Source organism: Anomalospiza imberbis, chromosome 6 (assembly GCF_031753505.1).
Source record: "Anomalospiza imberbis isolate Cuckoo-Finch-1a 21T00152 chromosome 6, ASM3175350v1, whole genome shotgun sequence".
NCBI classification, from domain to species: domain Eukaryota; kingdom Metazoa; phylum Chordata; class Aves; order Passeriformes; family Viduidae; genus Anomalospiza; species Anomalospiza imberbis.
In genome coordinates, this window is record NC_089686.1 from 53,414,267 (window position 1) to 53,434,472 (window position 20,206).

Below are 20,206 nucleotides of genomic sequence, written 5' to 3' on the forward strand. Positions count from 1 at the left end.
ACAAACAGAACAGTATTTGTTATCCTTTTTGGGGAAACTAACCTCTCCATATTTATTCTTCAGCGTGAGTATTTGGCCTTTTTGGATAGTGTAATAGTGCTTGAAAGGCTTTGAAAATCTATTCTATATTTGGATCTCGGAGCTAAGAGTGTTTTGGATATGTTCATTTTGGTGAAGAGATAGAGCATTTGGTTTTCTTTGTTTTGTGTTTTCCTTTAACACCTCACCATGTAGCTCACACAAAGGATTGTGTCATGGCCTTAAGGAGAACACAAACTGCAGCAGCTATACATACAAATGTGCCCGTTTCCTTTATGGACTTACATCTTTGTTTGCTAGCTTTTTAAAAATTGTTTGTGAGTTGCTGCTATTGTAAGTAAATCTCTTACCTTCCAACTGCCCATTCTGCTGTCACCACCATGGAAATGCCATCAATCTCCTACTTTATGGGCAATGTTGCTGCAAATGTGGAAACTCAGTGACTGGAAGGAATTTAACATCTTTCTTTTGCTACTTTTCCTGGGAATAAGAAATTTAAAACTGTCCCCATGGACTTCCTTCAGGCATCAGGGACAGCCTGGCTTTGGGAATTGTTTGTCCCTGAAACAGGGAGGGACCTATGTGGTTCAATGCTCCTACTGAGCACCGAATGTCAGGTACCAATCCTTAGAGTCTGGCCTGAAGATCTTGCCTTAGTAATGCTGAGGTTTTTCTGAACTACGCTGATTTCTGTTGGGTTCAATCCGAAGGCCCACAATCCACAGAAACAAGAACAAGCTCTGAACAAGACCTGCCCTATTTTGAAGCTCTCACTGAGCTCAGGATTCAGTGCTTGCTTCTGTGTCTCCAAAAGTTATGATCTTGCATGAATAAGAGGCAGCATTTTCTGGATCCCAGCTCCCTGGGAGCCCTAAACCCTTGTTTACTGGTGGCAAATGGCCTCTTCAAAGAATAAAGGTTTTTGGCTCCTGCAGAGCTTAATAAAGCCTATTTTGATACCACAGGTGAGTACTGTTGGGAACTCTCTGAAGAAAGGTATCTCTAAAATTATATTGCTATTTTGATTGTACAGATTACTGCAAGAGATTCTCAACTGATGTGTCAACTTCTAGTGACTAAGACATAAGATGTCCCTTGTCTTGAAAACCTTGGAGAATTAGGCAAGAATCAATGTGAGAAAAGAAACCTGTTCTGACATAGGAAGGTCCTTGTATTTGGACTGAATGTCATGAGATTATTACATTAGGTCATCTTGGTTCTATCTTCAGTGTTTTAACTACTGTGAATTGACTTCATTCCTGAATTTTTCTCTTATTAGTTGAAGTAATTCCCTTGTTAATTGTTGCACCCACACAGCTCTGGGGTTGTCTTTATTTGCCTATAGATGGGTAAAATGTCCTCTTATGCAGTGTTCCATTATTTGCTTCCATGCTTTGTGTACCTTTTGCAGAACTTTAAGGTGGTAGACAGGAAATGACAGGAATTGTGGTACTGAAAGTCAAATGTACAATCTCTTAGGATACCCCACTTTGGCACTAATATCTAACCTAGGAATGCGGTCATCAGTGATAATGTGTTGGTAGAAATAACATCTGAGCTTTTTATCTGTAGGGAATTGATTAGAAGCCACTTTGGGATTATGGAGGAAAATGTTGGTGACTAATGGGAATGTTCTCATTTTTTTCATTTACAGTACATGTAGCAGAATTCTCTTACTTTCTTTTGGACAAAGACATTGCTTGAGAAAAGAGGCTGATACTGGAAAAACCTAATTTATTAGAGGAATCCATTATACCTGTTCTAATACTGAAGTTCCATGTTCTGTTCAAGGCTCTGTGCTGCTTCTGTCTCTTTGAGGAGTCAGCTCTCTAAATCTCAGCTTTATGACCCTTAGTTAATTAATAATTCTTTGGAGCACACCGCCTCTGGCTTTCATTTTCTTCACATTCAAGGATTTGCCAATTTGACTGCAGAAAAGTCCTGTTGTCCTGTGCCTATTTTGCATGCTGACAATGGGAAAACTTGCTTTTTTCCCACAAGTTTGCAATGACATCCTCATCTTCTTTAGCTATTACTTCAAGAGGATAGTCACCATTTCCTCCCATTTCAACTTCCCCGTGTCAAAGATACTCGATAGTTTCCAGTGGGTGGAGAAGGGCAGTTCGCAGGCTGATAATTCTGCATGTACCTGTTTCAAAGGATGTATCTTAGGGCAAATCTCCAAGAGGCATAAAACCATTATGTTAACAAAATAACACGAGGATCTGTAAGGTCAGCACTGACTGTAGAGCCCTTACAGCCTCAGTGACTGCAACCAAAAGCCATTCCTGTTAGTAACGCTGGCAGGAATTTCAGGAGGTTTCTTTGGATCTGCTGTGGATTTGGCAAAAGTGCATCCAAACCTCACATGTTTAAAAGGTTGAATTTTAGGCTCAATGACTTGCCCATTTTAATGAAAGTTTATTTTAGCTAGAAAGCTTCAGAATGTGCAGTTAGGGAAGACCCTACACAAATTCTTGAGCAAACAAAGAGGAGAGAAGGTACCGCCATTGTGAAGGAGGGCACCTGAAATCATCAAAACCTTCAATGCATTTTTGGGACACTTTGTTACAAATTAGGGATTTACCTTTTTTCCAGTGTACCACAGACCTCTGGAATTTCATGTGGCCCTATATAAAAGGAAGTCATTATGTATTGTTCGTAAAATAGTGTTTCAATAATTTTGTCTGTTTCCCTCAATTCACCAGCAGAGGGCTGAAGGATTGATCACCTACTTAATTTAGCTTGAATTCACAGCTAAAGTACTCAAACGATGCTGTTCCTGCCATAAACCAGAGTTTGTCACTCTGTGCTATCTGAATGCATGTTATGGGCTGCAGACTTTGCTGAGCCTGGAGGTCCATCCTCTCCAGAGATGAGTAATTCACAGCAAAATTGAGTTCACAGCAAAATTGTCAGATGTCCCTTTTCAAGGAAGTGTGGCATTTTGAAGCATTACTGTTTTACTGCAGAGCTGCCAAGTGGATGCCTTTCTGGAATGTGCAGTTTTGAGCTTTTTAGATCTGCCTGATGGTTTCTGGTCTGTGTGAGGGATGATGATTAGATAAGGTGGCTGTAATGGCCCATCTTGATCTGAAACTCATATCTCCACGGAAGCCTTGGCTGACTGCTCAGTACACATTCAGGAAAGTTCTCCCACTCTCCTTGTTGCATGCCTTGCTGAGTTGGGTTTGTATTCTGAGAACATAGCCAAAGGTGGAAACCTGAGCTTCACGGGAAAGAAAATAGATCCTTTTGGCATGTCAGAATGGGTTAGTTCTTGCAATAACCCCATGCTTTCCCCTAATGGGAAGACTGAGATTCTGAGTTCCCACTTCCTTAGGAGTGGTAGAAATTCAGCTCCTACTCTGCAGAATTTGTGGTTAAGTTGCCTTTACGTTATTCTGCAGAAGAGTGAATTATTTCTTCATTCTAACTCCACTTAAAGGTCTGAAAGATTTCTTCTGGTTTCAGTGGCTTTTGGTCAGGCCTGGGATGTGTTCTGTAAACAACAGGGACTGTCACTGTGGCTTTTATTGACCCTAAAGCAAATTTTCAGGTGACACCAAGCTCAGGGTGGTGACATACCTGAAGGATGGGGTGCTATCCAGAGGGACCTGGATAAGCTCAAGAAGTGGGCCCATGGGAGTCTCATGAGGTTTAACAAGAACAAGTGCAGGTGCTGCACCTACCTGGGTCAGGTTAGCTCTTGGTATCAATCCAGGTTGGGGACGAACAGATCCAGAACAGCTCTGTGAGAAGGATTTGGGGGCGCTGGTGGGTGAGAGGCTGGACATGAGTCCAGAATGTGTAACAGCAGCCCAGAAAGCCACCCTTTTCCTGGGCTGCATCCAAAGCACCGTGGGCAGTGGGACAAGGAGGGGATTCTGCCCCTCTGCTCTGGTGAGACCCCACCTGCAGTACTGCATCCAGTTTTTGGGTCCCAGCACAGGAAGGACATGGAGCTGTTGGAGTGAGTCCAGAGGAGGCCACCAAGGTAATGCAGCACCTCTCCTGTGAGGAAAAGCTGAGAGAATTGGGATTGGCCAGTCTGGAAAAGAGAAGGCTTTGGGGGTGACCTAACTGTGGCCTCCAGTACCTGAACAGAGCCTGCAAGAAAGATGGAGAGAGACTTTTCACAAGAGCATGGAGTGACAGATCAGGGGGAATGGATTCTGACTGAGAGTAGATTTAGATTAGATATTTTAAAAAAACTTTATTGTAGGGTGGCGAGGCCCTGGCACAAGCTGTCCAGAGAAGCTCTGGCTGCCCCAAACCTGGAATTATTCAAGGCCAGGTTGGATGGAGCTCTGAGCAGCCTGGGACAGTGAAAGGTGTCCCTGCTCAGAGCAGGGAGTTTGGAATGAGATGATTTTTAAGTTGCTTTCCAACCCAAACTATTCTAGGATTCTATGATAAATGCAGATTGGCAACATACCTATAGCCTAACCTCTTGGATTTTCCAAGAGCTTTGCCACTAAGAAATGAAGTACATGGTTGCTGTAAAATTATCAGTAAAAAAAATATTTAGATGCTAAACATGTTCAGAATCAATTTTTTCAATGCTTTTGTGGGTGTCTTCCTGAGTCTTTTGAAATATTTCTATATCCAACTATGGTCTTTCATAGGAATTTTTTTGCAATTTGAATGTTCTTCTAATTGTATTCAGGTAGCTCAATGAAGAGAGATGGGTAATTGTGAACAGGTAAAATTTACTCCTAAATACCCTGAAAAGATACATGAGCAACACTCAAAAATAAAATTTCCACCTTGGTTTAATATTTCAGACATGCATAGAATAAATGTAATTCTATTTCATGCTATAGAAATTGTTTAAAATACATATTTTTCAAAAGAACTGGTGATTTAGGTTCTGTAATGTTTGGCATATTTGTTATGTGCTTTCTGGTGTTCCTTTTGCAAAGATGGAAAAATATGATTCATGTCACTCTGCAAAGCATTTACCTAGGGCAAAGGCAGTCTCTTTTTATTCTCGGTTTCTTACAATAGTGCCTTGAGGCTGATTAAGATCCAGGTTGCGGTGTGTGAGTACACAGAACAATAACTAATCCCTGTCATAAAGAAACTTTAACCTAAAAAGGCAGCATGAGGAGAGGGGCATAGAGAGAAGTAAAGATATAACAAAATAACATTAATTCCAGTGTTTTGTTTTCCTGTTGAGATAAGGTGTGTTCTGGGGGAAACTAAGAGGATTGGTGGAGGAAAGGAGCTGGCTGAACCTTCACAGGAGGTAAAGGATGTTGGAAGGATGTTGGGGTAAAAGACTGAGAAAGGTGGCTCTTAATTGGATGCACAGGGATGAGTCAGAGCCTCTGGATGAGCCCTGACTCAGGAATGATTTCTTTCCTGTTGAGAAGCATAGGATGTTTTACACATATATTTATGTGTACTCAAGAGCAGACATCTGTATGAGCTTCACTTGTGGTTTCTCAGGAAGAATATCTGTTTGATATTTAGCAACATTCTTATCACTAGGTTTTGATGCAAAGGTTATAAAGCCTCTTCAGGTTTTCTGTTCCATGGAGCATAGCAACAACTCTGGATTCTGAGATCCCCAAATCCTTTTTAAAGGTGTATGCATTTTATGTCTCTTTTCAGACACGAGCTATTTCCTGCACAAGGTTCACCATTCAGAAATTAATTTGAGGTGGGTGAGGATTGTTGTTTTCAGTATAGCAAGTGTTATGATCTAACCCCAAAATTTCTATTAATCTCCTCCTCATTCATTGATGGGGAAAAAGAACAGGAAAGTTGGGAGCTGCCTTGATTTTTAAAACCCAAAGCACACAAAGGCCTGTTCTCTTTGCGGTAGCATCTCTGCTGAAGTGCTCAGAAAAAAAATGAGGGGTGAAACACTAGATTTCCTTTCTTCTGTCTTGCAGCTTGGAGATGGGTTTGGAGAAGGTTTTGTTGTTTTTTGTTTTTTTTTTTTTTTCATTTATCCAGGACAGTTGAGTATTGTTAATAATGTTTCATTGTAATCTTATTTTAAGGAAATGTTCGGGCATTAAGCATTTTTCCCACAGCAATGAAACAATGTACCTTTCCCTGCCAAAGATCACATTCACTTATATCCTCTTCATTCCTGTAGCTGGAAGGTGAAGCTTGGAATTTTTCCAGTAGCCCAGCTGCCAATTTGCCATCATTGATCATTATCACAAGCCGTTTGGCTGAGATGTCGCAGGTATAGCCAAGCATGTTCTTGCTGTGTGTGATGTATTTATTACCTGGGTCAGGTCTTGGGGTCCTGCTTGTACTGATGTTTGGAAGGCTTTTTCACTCCATACCTTTCATAGGTGGCTCCTATGAAATAATTAAGTCCTAGTGCAGTGATTGGTTAGGGGGATGTGTGTGATGAAGCACAAAGAGTTTGCTGGTACCCACACCATAAGCAGACCTAATTCAATCCCTTGGCACTCTGTGGAAGTTCAGCTGTTGAATTCAATGAGAGGAGGTGCCTGCCCAGTGCTCTTCTGACTTAATGTTCAGTTCTGCACTCCCAAAATATTGCAATGTCTGTCAAGACATTAAGATGGGATTGTGTCATTCACATAGATTTGGTATAATCCTTAGTTAAGTAGAAACAAAAAAAAAAAAAAGGGAGGGAGGTGAGGGTGGAAGAAAGAAAAACTTATCAGCAGCTCTAACTTCAGCTGCAAAGAAATCAGATTTTTGTCATGTGAAGGTACCTGACAGTATTTACTGCTTTAGGGTTTACCAGTAAGTGACACTGCAAGAGCTCATCACATCTTGATGATACACAAAATGCTGTAAGTGCTTTGCATGCTGATTTTTCTAAACCCAAAATTTCATCCCGAGTGGGATTTAATTTTTTTTTTTCTGTGACAGCTAAGCACTTAGACTCGGCATCATGCTTTTCATCAGTGCCTTGTTTTAGCTGTGTAGCTATTAAGCTGAGATACAGGAACAGAAAGTTTTAAAAATTCAATTGATCTTAGTACTTTGTGATCCATCTAGATGATTGTACATGATGATTGTTGCATGCATTTTGAGTTTTTCAATTCTGTGTTATTAGCATTACATATAACATGAAAAATTGTGTAAAGATCATTTTTATTGAAAGTAAAATAAAACCTGGAAATTTTTCTGTTAGTCTAAGTTTTTATAACAACTTGTTTATTCAAAGTATGAATTCAGAGACAGATTTGTCTTGTACTTTAATAATAGCCTCAGAATACTGCTAATAAATGCTGGAGAACTTGTCAATGGTCAAACACGCTTGAAGATATTTGAATTATTTGCCAGACTTGACCTTTACACTGATGGAGTTTGGGCTAGAATGTATGTTGTAGATAGCTGATCAGTAAGTATTAGGTGCCAAGCAGCTATTCTTAGTTTTTGTAGTTGCCTATGCTTCTTTAACATTTTCATAAGCTATTAATCATTATTAACCCTTTATAAACCATTCATAAATGTACCCTGAATAAAAAAGTGTGACCATTCAGGATTTTTTTTCTCAAGTTTAATATTAAAGGCAAGTCCAAGGTCAAGATGGGCACAGGGAGGCTTTAGGGAGCTGATGCAGTTTATATTTTGGCCAGTCAGCTGAGGAACCATGTGGAACTAAAATTAGTAAAGTGTGAGCAGTGAAGAAAGTTCACACGGTGTAATATGCTGTGGGCAGTATTAATGTTGATTTACCCAATCTGTTAATGGCATGGTCTGTCTAGACCTTTGGAACATTCCTCAGCTCCTTATTTAATGTAGGAGGAATCATTTCTGAAATTAGCATATAAATTGTCCAGAGTCAGCAGCCCTTTAAAGCAGTGTTCTACCCTTGTGTCATGGCACAGTAACTGTTCTGAAAAAAAAGAAGTTTCCCAGTCAGGCACGTTCTCATGATGAAGTTCTTGACTTTGCATTGCATGCTGAAAAAAATGCATAAATCTGAGAAAGTTCATTAAGTTTAAAATGGGGAAATGGTCAGGATTTGATTTGGGTAAGTTGTATTTATTTAGTCACGTTAACAGGGGGAAGTGGATTATGATAATGAAACACCTGGCAAGGTCTGTCCATGTAGGTTTACGTGTATGTAGTTGAAACTGAAGGCTTTTCTGACTTTGACATCTCTTTTTTTTCCTTTCCTTGGGCTTCCACATGACTTGTATCAAGCCATGCTGTAGGGTGCACTCATCCCAGGGCTCACTCTGACTGGCACTAGTGTGAGAACAAGTCTGCTCCTGGTACCTGGCACTAGGCTGCTGCCAAAATAAGGTGCCAGGAAGCTGATGGAGGCAAAGCCTCTTCCCTGGCTTTTGTTCTTTTGTTGCATCTTCTGAAATCCTGTACTTACTCCTTTCCACTTTAGTTGCCAAGAGTAACCTGCAGCGCTGCCTTCTAGGTTATAATTTTCAAGGGAAGATAATAAAACATGCATTCAGCCTGGGAAATCCTGCAGGAGCTGGGAACTTTCTTTTTAGAAAAAGTAGGTGTAGTCAGAGATGAAAAATAAAATGTCAGTATGATGTGGAAGGTTTATTTGGCATGAATCTGAGATGACCACACTGAGCAGTGAAGCCAATAAAATCTTTGTAGTAGGAAATCATGTGTTCTGAACATGCCATGCACTTTACAGAAGAACTATTCCAGGAATGTTGCTTGAGAGTTTTATATGTTTATTTGGTACTTATTTTTCCTTGCTCCAAAAGCCAGGTGCTTTAATCACAATGAAATTCACTGCCCAGGTCATGGAAGAAAAAAAAAAAAAAAAAGGAAAATAATGCAATTATAGCAAGTCCTAAAAATGATCTAAAATAACATTTTTATATGCAACTTAATAATAATTTTAAGTTGGAGTATTTCCTTACCTCCACAGGGTTAAATAGTGAATTTCTTACCAAAAATGCCTTATTAAAAAGCTTTTTTCCATTCCAGAAAAGTATGGCTTGTGGCCAGGAAAGCCTCCAAGATGCTGGATCTTAAATTTGTCATGGTCCCAGTGTCCATCCTGTATGTTGCCCTAGTATTCTGAAGAAAATGTGTATCAGAGGAGAGGGGGAGATAAGGTTTTTTTCCTTATTGAATAGTGAAGAACTGTTCAAGAAGGTAAAATGCCCAACAAAACAACAAAAATCAGCTCCCTCAAAGCAATTTAAAAAAATTTATTTTAAAAAAGCAAAACCCATGTGGGTAAACACAGGAGTACTGATAGATACATACTACCTGCAGCCAGCAGGGTTTGTGTTCTGTGCTAGGACAGGGAGACCTTGGCTGGTGTCTGTGGGCCCTGAGCTGGACACAAACCAAAAATCACAGTACAAGGTGACAGGCAGAGGGCATGGCTTGAGGGGGACCATGGGGGTCGTGGCCTGTGTGTGGATGTTCCAGGTGGGGTGGGATGGGCATGTGGAGCCTTCCCTCCAGAGCGAGCGATAGCAGCTATTTTGTGGTGTGAGCTTAGCAACCCAAAGCTTGCGTGTATTTCACAAGCTTCAGGGTGTCTGACCCAAAAATAACCATGCTCAAAGGTGTCAGAATGTACCAGAAGAACCAGTGCAGGCTCGTGGGGGTAGTGCTTTGGGACAGGCAGGGATTTGGGGAGGTGCTGTGTGACATCTCAATGCACTTCTCTGCTGTAGCTCCCGGGAGCTGCCTCTGCCAAGCTTGGCGTGGTAGCTGTGCTTTTGAAAGGTACCTCTGAGGAGCCAGACTTGGGAGTATTTCAATAAACTTGTGCCCAAGTCAGCCCCAATTCTGTGACACAAAAATGTGGTGTTTGTTGGGCACAGTGTCACATTCTTATGGTCTGCATTTGTTTGAATGGTCCCCAGAGGAAAAAGGGTTTTAAGTTTTCTTATCTGTGCTCCTCTGATATTTTGAAGGTTGTGGTAAAGGGCGTATACTTGTTTTTATGTTTTCCCCTAAAAATATTTCTGCTTCAGTGTCACTTTAAATGTTTGAAGGGTTTCCCCCTCCCTTATTACTCAATTTAATTGGAATTATGGTGCCTATCAAAAAGTATTACTGCAAGGTGACCTGGAAATAATAATTTCCTTTCATCTGTACCAAACATTTGTAAGTCATTAAAATGTCACAAATAAAAAGTCTTAGTCACAAAGAAATGGTTTTATATGAGCACAGTAAAATACGAGATTTCATTATATACAGAAGGGCTATGTTTTGTATTCCTTGTTCACAGAGGAATCCTCCAACACATGTGGAATGCATGGCAGGATGTAGGACCCTCTAAGGGCTGTACACAGATATGTGAAGGGAAAGAGGAGGGGGAGAGAGGGGAGAAAAAAAAAAAAAACAACAAAAAAAAAAGAAGGCACGATGGTTCTGAGGAAACAACCCCTTTCAGTAACAAATGGAGCACGTGGTCTGGGTGTGCAGGAGGATTTATGCAGGGATCTCACTCTGCATGTGCGCGCATTCCTCCGAATCAGACAGGTGTTAAAGTGAAATGGTGCCCAGGGGACGCAGCACCCTCCCATGCTATCAGCAACCCGAGCACATGACGGATCCAAAGGCAGCCAAGCACAACTGCTGAGGGCTTTGCCAAGGAGTTTAGATGCCAAATGCTGAGAGAGAGTATCCTTGCCAGCTTGGCACCTTTAGGCCATGTGGCTGCTGCTGGCATGGAGTTGTCGTTGTAATGTGCTGGGAAGAATGGAACCAGAAACTATCTTAATAGTTCTGTGTGAATGAAGCTCTCTTATTATTGTGAATATAAAATATTAATTACCTTACAAATGTGTTTGAGTAGCTGTACATGACTTTGGCACCTGGCCAGACTGGCAATGGTGAAATCAGAGGATTGCCTCCTGGCAGCCAAATTCATTTATCCCCCTGCCCCTCCCCAGCATCACACTGGAAATAAGAGGGAAGCTATTTGAAAACAGTTGACATGTGGGGGAAGATGTTCATTGGCTCCTGGGATTTGGATCAATCCCTGAGCTGATGCCTGAAGAGTGGATTTAACCCATGCTATAATCTTCTGGCACCTGTTACAGTTTCTGGCAGTGGCACAGGACAGCTTTGATTGCATTTGAGACTGGAGTAGTGAACATATGCCTAATGCCCATCCCAGAAAGAGTGACTTAGTGCCCTTAATGCCTTTCCTATTGTTTTCTTTTCCACTTTCTCTTCTCTTATTCATCAAGCTGCTGTTAATAGTTATCATTACATGCAGGCAAGCACCCACCAGCATCTTCAAACAAATCAAGAGGCAAACAGGAGCAGGGAGAGTTCTGTCTTATCAGAATTCAGCTACCTTCTGCATTTGATTTTCAGTTGTTTGTTTGGCCCTGAATCTTTAAGAAGTATGGTATTAAGGACTCCAGAAAAAATGATACATATGACAGTGTCTGAGATATAATCAGAAGAAGAATATTTGGTTTTCTAAACACGTTAATTGAAATAACCACGTATGTGTCTTCAGGAAGAGAATTCAGAGGACCCATGAAAGGAAATCTCTGCCTCCGTGTCTCTGTATGGATTGTACATCTGTAAATGGCTGTCATCCAGCAAAGCTCTTAAGTGCATGCTTAGCTCCAGCACAGCTTGGCTGCAGCAATGTTGCTAGCTTTGGCATGTTTGGGGCATTCACATGACTGGTGAGAGGCACGTGCTCATGTGCCCTTCTGGGTAACTAACTCTTCCTTGTGTCTGACAGGCGTGTGGCCATGAGCGTGGGTTCGGTGTCCAGTTCCCGTAGAAGGTATTGAAGATGGCAATAGGGTTGCACTTCATCTGCAGCTCCATGGATTTTATCCTTCTCTTGGACATCACTGGAATACAGAGGTACAGAGTGCTGAAAAATGGTCTGAAGCCTACCAGCAACGTGTGTAACTTTACCTTGCCTGGTGCCTGTGCAGAATTTAGTAGTATTTGTTTAAAGTGACTCCATAAAAATTTGTGGCAAAGACTGAGAGCACAGAGGAAAAACGTCGTGCTCGGATATCAAACAGTTAATTAAAATCCACGCTGCTGCATCACAGTTGTAGGTGTTTATTCAGAGGGATAGCTCAAGGGGTGCACGTGTTAAAATTTATCACTGTGTTTGGTGCCTTGCGAAAAGTCAATCTTGAGAGCTGGGGTGATTGATTAGGTTTGAAGAGAAAGTCCTTGTATACTTATGGTGGTTCTTGGAATTACAACATGGCTTGTTTATCTAGGGAGCCAAGAGAAGACCTTGGGTTTCTTATCTACCCACAGATAAACACTGGTAAAGGCTCTTCCATTATAATAAAAGCAGATTATTCAATTAAATATAATCCAGCCACTCACTGAGTACCTCTGAGTACATCTCATTAAGTACCTCTGTCAAGATACCTGATTTAGGGGAAAAAATATAAAGGGATAGGAAAAATTCCATCAGTAACAATTGTACCTATAAAGTGCAACTCATACAGTATGTAAGTCCAAGCAAGCAAAGTCAGTGAAATATTCTTGTGCCTGCAGTTCATAGTCCACTCAGATATTTTCCAGACTATCATCTGCATCAGAAATTTGCTGGACAAATAACTCTGATTCTCTCCAGTAGCTTCTTGGTATGCCTGAGGTGGAATTTCAAAAGAGGAATAGCTGGCAAGTTGTGTTTTGTTTTTACCTTCACCAAAGCCTGTTTGAATTACAGGGATCATAGTGCATCTCTCTGGTTATTGGAACTTGCACTCATTTATTTTAAGTTCATTTCTTGAGGATCAAAAAAAACCCAAAAAAAACAGATGGGGAGAAGCTATCCTGTTGTGGGAATGTTCTTATCTGGCTCATTGCAATAATTGAAAATTACTTTTTAAATAGTCTAAAGAAGTTTACTTATGACTAAGACCCAAATTTCTTGGGGGAAAGAAAAAAAAAAAAAGCAAATATGAGAAATATTTTACAATACCTTTGTCCAGCTTGTTGCCCCCGGAGGAGGAAGTGAGATATTGAGAAAGCAGCACATGTGACAGATGCTGCTCAAGATGCTCAGCACATTACTTAAAGATACTCTGTGACCATCATGTTGTGAGTACTAAAAGAATGTGACTGGGATGGAACAATCCACATTTTCTGTAACCACATCTGTAGCCTCGCCACTCTCACGTGATGGCCAACAAATTCCTGCCAGTTCCTGGAGTATTCCTAAACACATCTGGGCAGTGCAAAGCAGCACTGGGTTGGGGAACCCTCTGGTTACCTCCAAGTGAGCTGGCATGTCTGTAGCAGTTTGCCACACAGGGACAGCAGCGTCGGTGCCAGAAACAGTAAAGCTCTGTTACTGCCATACATAGTTAATTAGCTCGGCTGTCACAGCAAGCAAACACAGCTATATTGCTCCTGGTTCTGCAGCAAAGTTAATTGAGACTGGCTTGGGGATCTTTGCCCCAATGTGTGGTGCAGACATACCCAGGAATGCACTCCTATTGTTGAATGAATACTGTATTTTCACATAAATGTGGCAGGAATATAATTGCAGGGTGGAAAGAGAAGGCCAATATACATTCACTTCACTTTAGAAACCAAATTAAACCTTTGACTTAACTCACTTCTATACCAGCTCCCTGCAGGCATTTCTACAGGCTTCATTAGAGCCAACCTAGAGGCCATGGAAAAGGTCTTACAAAAGACCAGCCAGGAAGCCAGTCACCGACCAAGATCCTGCTGCTACAGAACACAATCTGCCTCTTGGCACCTCAGGCTTGCAGCTGCCAGGCACTCTCCTTATGTGGTCACTGGTGTTGGCTCGGAGGCTGGGGCAGATAGATGAGGAGGGCTGAAGGGGAAACACATTCATCACTGCCAGCAGCGAGTGGAGGCAGTGCCAAGTCACTATGTAACCAGGCACATGTGCCAATTTGCTCAGTAATTGGATTGCTATTTGAAAAATTAAAGTGGTGTCTAGAAAATTCTAACCTCTGCATTTATGAAGTATGAAGTTCGCGACTGAGAGGCTGAACAGGAAGAGTGGAGGGGATCAAGGAGAGGTGTTTAAAGAGAGCAAATGTAGGAAGTAATTTGATTCCTTTCCAAAGTGTTACAGCAGCTTCAGAAGCAGCCTGTCAGTACCAGAGAGACAAAGAGCAAGACACAGTGCAGTGGAAAGCTGTGACATTATGGACAAGCCGTAGCCCATTGCTGACTATGGAAAATCAGTGAAGACTTGTCAGCTGAAAGCCATTTTTATAAAGAAAACATCATTGGAAGGCAAGGCTTGATATACTTCTGTAACTAATTTTTCCCTAAAAAGAAAAAAGGGGATTATTTTATATTTTCAGGGTTTTCTCAGAGCCTGTGAATTGTGGCTTCTGTCTACTGTATACATTGCTCTCAAATACATTTGGTGAACAAATTCCATTAATCACAAATTATACTGAATTATCCAGGTACAATGAGAATTTGTGATTCAGAAATACACTTCTGCCATGAATTATTTCTGCTCTCATTGCACTCAAATTCAGACTTTGCTTTGACTCCAGCAGAAGCACAATTACATCCAAAAATATAGTTACACAAGTACTCCTGCAGGCATTTTAGTATTCTTTTTGGTTGAGCTCACTGGCCACCCTTATTCATCTGAAAACTTTGAGCATGTGGGGATGATGGATTATAAATTGTTCCTAAGATAATATTTGTAGTTTAAAGTATAGTCCAGTTGCTAGTAGGTGTATAAAAGTGGTGCCTGTATTCTTCATCACTGTTAAGAGGAAACTCAGGCTGGAAGCTCTGTATTTAAAATAATAAAAAAGTAAAAATCTATGGACTCATACTGAGAAAGAGCTATTTGGAACCTCTGTGAAATGTCTGATTATTTCTTATGGATTCAGACCTGGTAGAATGAGGTTAAAAAATGTCAGAGCAACGGCTAAGGAAATTTTGAGTCACACTTCTGCCCCTAGATGGAGTATTCTGCACACTGGGTTGGTTTTTTATATATATTTTGGGAGAATGGAGCTGTGTTAGAAGACTTGAAATGCCTCTTGTTCTGAATTCCCTTTACAGTGTATCAAGTGCTGCCCGTTGGGGCTAGACTAACTGGGTCCCAGAGACCATTTAGAAGAGAAAAATCAAAATAAGATTTGTTTGTATAATTGATTGCACACTATAAAGGCCACTGCACTTTCTTAGCGTCTCCTATTTGTTGGTGATAGATATGTGTGTTAAAATGCAAGAAGTCTATGCTTTACAAAGTGTCACTAATTACTATGAAACATCTGATATTTGCAGCTTGCAGTGCTGGATGTTTCTGTGATTTTCATGGTACTGCCTTCTGTGAGTATGCTGTGAATGCCATGGTAACCTTAGCTGCTTGTAAAACATTTTAATAGTGACCACTGTAATATAGTGGTTGTGTGCAAACAGCATGCACCACTGCTTCGGAGGTGTTTGGAACACTTTGTTTTGGTCACAATTGGAGTAAAATGTTGCCAGACTTCAAGAACTGAATCCTAAACTTGCCAAACAGAGAGCTGAAAGTAAGGTCTCCTGTTCTCCAGCTCCTGTCTTTGATCATCTCTGGAGTTTCATTGATACATTCCTGCCCAGCACTCACATGCTTAGTGAACCATGGCTCCAGAAAACTCAAGTTGCTTGGGAAAAGCACTTGGCTGCAGGCATTGGATTTGAAGGGGGTGGGTGTCAGATTAGAAGCCAGCTTTTGAAAAACCTCGCTTGTTTTGCGTGTGTGAGTGAGAATTCAGCTGCAGGCTCCTAGCTCAGGTATGTTCTCATGTGGGCTTCTGGTTTAGCCCACTCTTAACAGGAGGGACCAGCTGTAAAGTTTGTCCCTGGGAGCTGAATTCCTGCAGAATCCGGGATTTCGTTTGGACCTTTTTAGATATGATGTAAATGCCAGCAGCTTCCTAACAACTGTTCTTGAAGCTCAGAGCAGAATTTAGAGCAGACCCTTGTGAGTTAGGGAATTGCACAAGATATCCCTTCTCAGAAGGGAAAGAAAAGGCCCAACAAAACCTTAGCCATCTGACTGGAGTCCTGAGAAATGCTATCCAGCTTTCAAAGAAAGAAAGGGTCTTAATTCAGATTTGCCAGAATCGTCTAATTAGTCCCTTAATGCCATGCACCTTATAGTCTGTGCCACCGGATTCGTCCCATAAATGAGACGATGGGCTAATTCATCTTGGCAGCAGTAAACAGACCTTGTGATTGTCCTCCTTACAAACACCGGCCTGATTTTAGGAAAACGCTTTGACCAAGCCTGTGTCCCTGCTCCCTCCCCGCGACGCCCCCTCTTTTTCTGAGCGCTGCCTGTGCTTCTTGCCCTCCTTCCCCAGCACCCCAGCCCAGCCCTTCTCACACACAGTGACATACCTCACACATTTGCCACTGCTAACAACAACCTGTCAACTCTTTCTTTGCACCGTGCTAGGCGCCTTTTGTTTCTGCAGCCCAGCAAGCCTTGCAGCTGTTGTCCGAGGCCTGCTCCGACAGCCTGTGATCAGTCAGCTGCAAAATCCTCCCTGAACAACTCGGTATTCACAGCTCTAATCGGGCCAGCGGACTGTTTCCTCCTCTCTCGCAGTAAATCTTTATCACTTGCGCTCTGCTCGTCAGTTCGTGGCGCCAGCTCTTTGGGCTGGCTGCTCGATCCCTTTCCCATACTCTGCTGGGCTGTGTGCTCTGAATGCTAACTCCAGCCTTGTTTAGACTCGGGGCTGCCTCAGTGCTGCAGTCCACATGTTGGGAAGGTCCGAATTCCAGCTCCCCCCACCTCTCGGTTTTTAAGCTGAGTATGCATTAGGTTTGTATCGCTCCAAAGGTGAAGCTATCGAAGGCTCCGTCCCTCCTTCCCCTCCCTCGGCCCGTTTCATACTTTGTCCATATAAGTTAGTTATGTGATTGTCTCTCTGTTTCCTCCCAGCAGACTTGTCGTGCTTCTATTTAAGAGCTGTCTTTGGGGAGGAGATGAGGGTGAGCTGCTCAGCCTGGGGAAGCTGCTGATGGCAAGGGAAAGCCTGGGGGAACTGGCACAAACCTTAGTTTGATCGCATGCCCAGGGCTATTAACCCTCCTCCTAATGGTCCCCTCACAGAGGAGTCGGAAACACGTTTCCCCCCATCCTGTTCCTGACTTGATGCCATCACAGTCTTTTAAAAGATTTACATCAAAGATATTGAATTGTGAAGCAGATTTCTAGGAAAAAAAAAAAAAAAAAAAAAAATGAGGATCAGAGTTTGCTTCCTTAGTATCCTCAGCTGAGCTGAGGAGAGTCCTTGGGGAGTTTAGGGTGGATGTTTCTGTCAGCGTGGAGTTCCTGAAGATTTATTCTGCTGGAGCTGAAAGCACAATTTTATCTGTGCCTGTTGCCTCTTAGGATACAGTGTGTAAACTCCTTCTGCCTCCTTTGGGAAAACATTGTGGGTTTTAATTCCCTGTATTTGGGCCTGGGATTGTAGATGACAGTCTAGTTAAACCTCAATTAAACAGCACATTTTGCAAGGAGACTCAGCTGGCTCTCAGGTAAAGCTTGCTGGAGACCATTTTTTTAAAAATAGAAATTATTCAGGAGAGTTATTTAAGTTTATAAGGAACCTGGGAAACTTTTGTCTGAGCACTTGCATGAAGCACAAAAACTGGTGAGTTTTAATCTTCTCTCTGAAACGGAGTCCATTTTTGGCACTGGAAAACCCATTTCTCTTTCTTCATCAGTTTTCCCCACCTTTAAGTCTTTGTTTTAGCTGTTCCAGGTGTGTGCATGTGCACATGTAAGCAGGGGTGAAAATTAACCAAATACAGAAAGTCCTTCAAGAATACAACATGAACTGGCTTTAAAAATGTTGTTTCTCTTAGCTTTATGAGGCAGCTGTAAAATAGATGCCCCTTGGAAAATCGGTGTTCATTTCTATTCAGACTTTCCACGCCTCAGTTTCTCATCAGTACAGTATTTGCTTGGTCAAAGATAAGCACGTGGTTATGGGATTCTTACAATTTTGGCATTGGTGGTTAGTTAGAGTCTGTAGAGAGATGCCATCCTGGTAGGACTCTGTTGGCTCCCACTGATGCTTCAGGTGGAACATGTTTTATCTCTGTGTAAACAAACAGACCTGTAAACACCCTTTAGGCTTCATTTGGGGAAATGGCACGGATTTTGCTGGTATTTGCCATCAAAGTGCCCTTCTTGGTATGTTCTCTAGTGAATGTGTGTGAACAGGATCTGAATACTGGCTCTTTTTCTGTAGGCTGTCCCCAAGGTCAGCAGTAGAAATACCATCTTCAATAGTATGGAGCATCCTACAAATAAGCTGATTGTACCCGTTCATAGAATGGAATCATAAAGTAGATTGCAAGGGAGTTTTAAAGCCACTTTTTTTCTATCGAACAGGAAGCTACTGGACATAGTTATTTTGTGATATGATTGACTTCTATTTTGTGGAACACTGGTGCTTCATCATGCTTGGGGAGAGTGGGATGGGCAATCCACCTGCTGTCCCCTGTACAAAAAACAGTTGATTTTAAATTGTTCCGAAAGAACTTGATATCCTTTAAACATCCTTGTATATCCTAATTTTTAATTTATTTGTTTACTTTTCAGAAAACTTATTGGTAGCTAGAATTTCCATGTTGCCTGATAAGGTGGAAGGAAATATTTTGGCTTTAAACTACAATGGAAGATTCTGGGAGTCTGAATTGAAAGGGAATGGAACAAGGAGGGAAGACTGTCTCAAAATTATTATTATTATTTTTTTTAAATCAACGCAACTCAAACCACAAAATACAAACAATATTTTGAGTCTCTTCATGCAGAAGTAAGCAAGGATGTACACAGCTCGTCTCAACTTCCCATAGTAGGTTGCCACTGTCCACATGTCCTGGTTCTCCTCACCTACTGATGTTTGTGCCCTGAAATGAGGGGTTTTTTTGAAGAATGCAGCTGGTGCTCACCTTGGTATGGTTGTAATTCTGTGGTGGTTGGTGATGTGTGCTTAGAATGGTTAATTGGGAAAATGTCTGGAAGTTGTGACATGAAGTTTTTATCTGTTCTTTTCCTCAGAGCTTTGTACCATAGGGGAAGACTCACAGGAGGCAAATATTCCTAATGGGGGAATGTATTGCTGTTTTGAGAGGTAAGTTCAATCCTCATTTTTACCCAGACCACAATGACAGCTCTGTACCTTTTTCTGTTGGGTGGCTGCTAGAAGAGGGCTCATTCATGGCTCTGGGATGAACAGGAATTTGAGAACAGCTTGTCTATTCCCCGTTCCAGATTGAAACTGGACTTGACTCATTTTTCCTGATGCATCTGGATGCATATATTGGAGTATTGGAGCAGGATATTTTATTGCTCTGCTTCTTTATTTTTAAGGAGCAATGTCAACTGTTTTTTTCCTAGCTTCTCCCATATCTGTCTTCTAAGAAAATCTCAGATGCCAACAGCTTTCTGTTTGATTTGTTTTACAGAGTTGTTGGTAGTATCCTTGCACAGTAATTCCATTTGAAAACAGTCTTTTAGACTAGGAATTTTCTTGTCTGATTTGCTTCAGACTTTCCAGAAAAATTCTACGTTGACATAAAATTTGCACCTGTGGAAGTTCAAGGAAATCTGTTTAGCTTTTGCTTTGTGAGGGAGGGATTCTGCCAAAATGGAGTTTCTGATGAAAGACTAGTGTAAGCATGGATAGACTCCTTCCTTCATTACTAGGTAATATTAATGTATAATCAGTCTCATCAAGAAAAAATATGACTGAATGGATGTTATATTCCTTATAAAAATGATTTTTTTGTTTCTTCTTTGGCTACTCAGGGTAAAATATTTACAACTAACCTATCATGTTTAATTTTGTGAGTCACTTTTAGTGTGCATATTTCCTGTACATCTTGAACAAAACCATGCAAAAGATGAGCAGGGAAGAGGAAAAATTATAAATGGATCCATGTGACTGCCTCTTCTACAGACATTTTTTTATCCCCTTACTTGAGAAGTTAAAAGGGATTGTAGTGCCATGCAGTGTTTGTTAAAGCTGATGGAATATCTTTCTCCCTCTGGGTATCTCTTTAATCAATGTTTCTTTATACCATTAGGCCATCTCCTCTTTATTCATGGCTTTTTTTTAATTCTGAAGAAGCCTTGTTTTGTACATTTCCATACATCTTGATGTTTATTCTAAGAATTATGGCCTGATCACTTCCTCTCTTTTCCTCAAAATTTCTATCATTTATCTATTTTAAGTGCCAGAGCACAAAG

The 20,206-nt window shown here is 41.3% G+C and overlaps 1 protein-coding gene across 2 annotated transcripts in view; it reads left to right on the forward strand.

Annotated features, from left to right (window-relative positions):
* Window positions 1-19,116, forward strand: part of TPCN2 (two pore segment channel 2) — a 53,270-nt gene extending 34,154 nt beyond the window's left edge. The window contains exons 26-27 of one of the 2 annotated variants that reach the window (XR_011000268.1): window positions 11,699-11,826; window positions 18,557-19,116. Coding sequence is in view for 1 of the 2 variants with exons in the window: in XM_068194203.1 (XP_068050304.1) it covers window positions 11,699-11,750 (52 nt within the window). In the remaining variant the exon portion in view is untranslated. Of the gene's footprint in view, window positions 1-11,698; window positions 12,651-18,556 lie in introns of those variants that run through there. The other variant, XM_068194203.1, reaches the window with a different exon arrangement.
* Window positions 19,117-20,206: the final 1,090 nt, after the last annotated feature.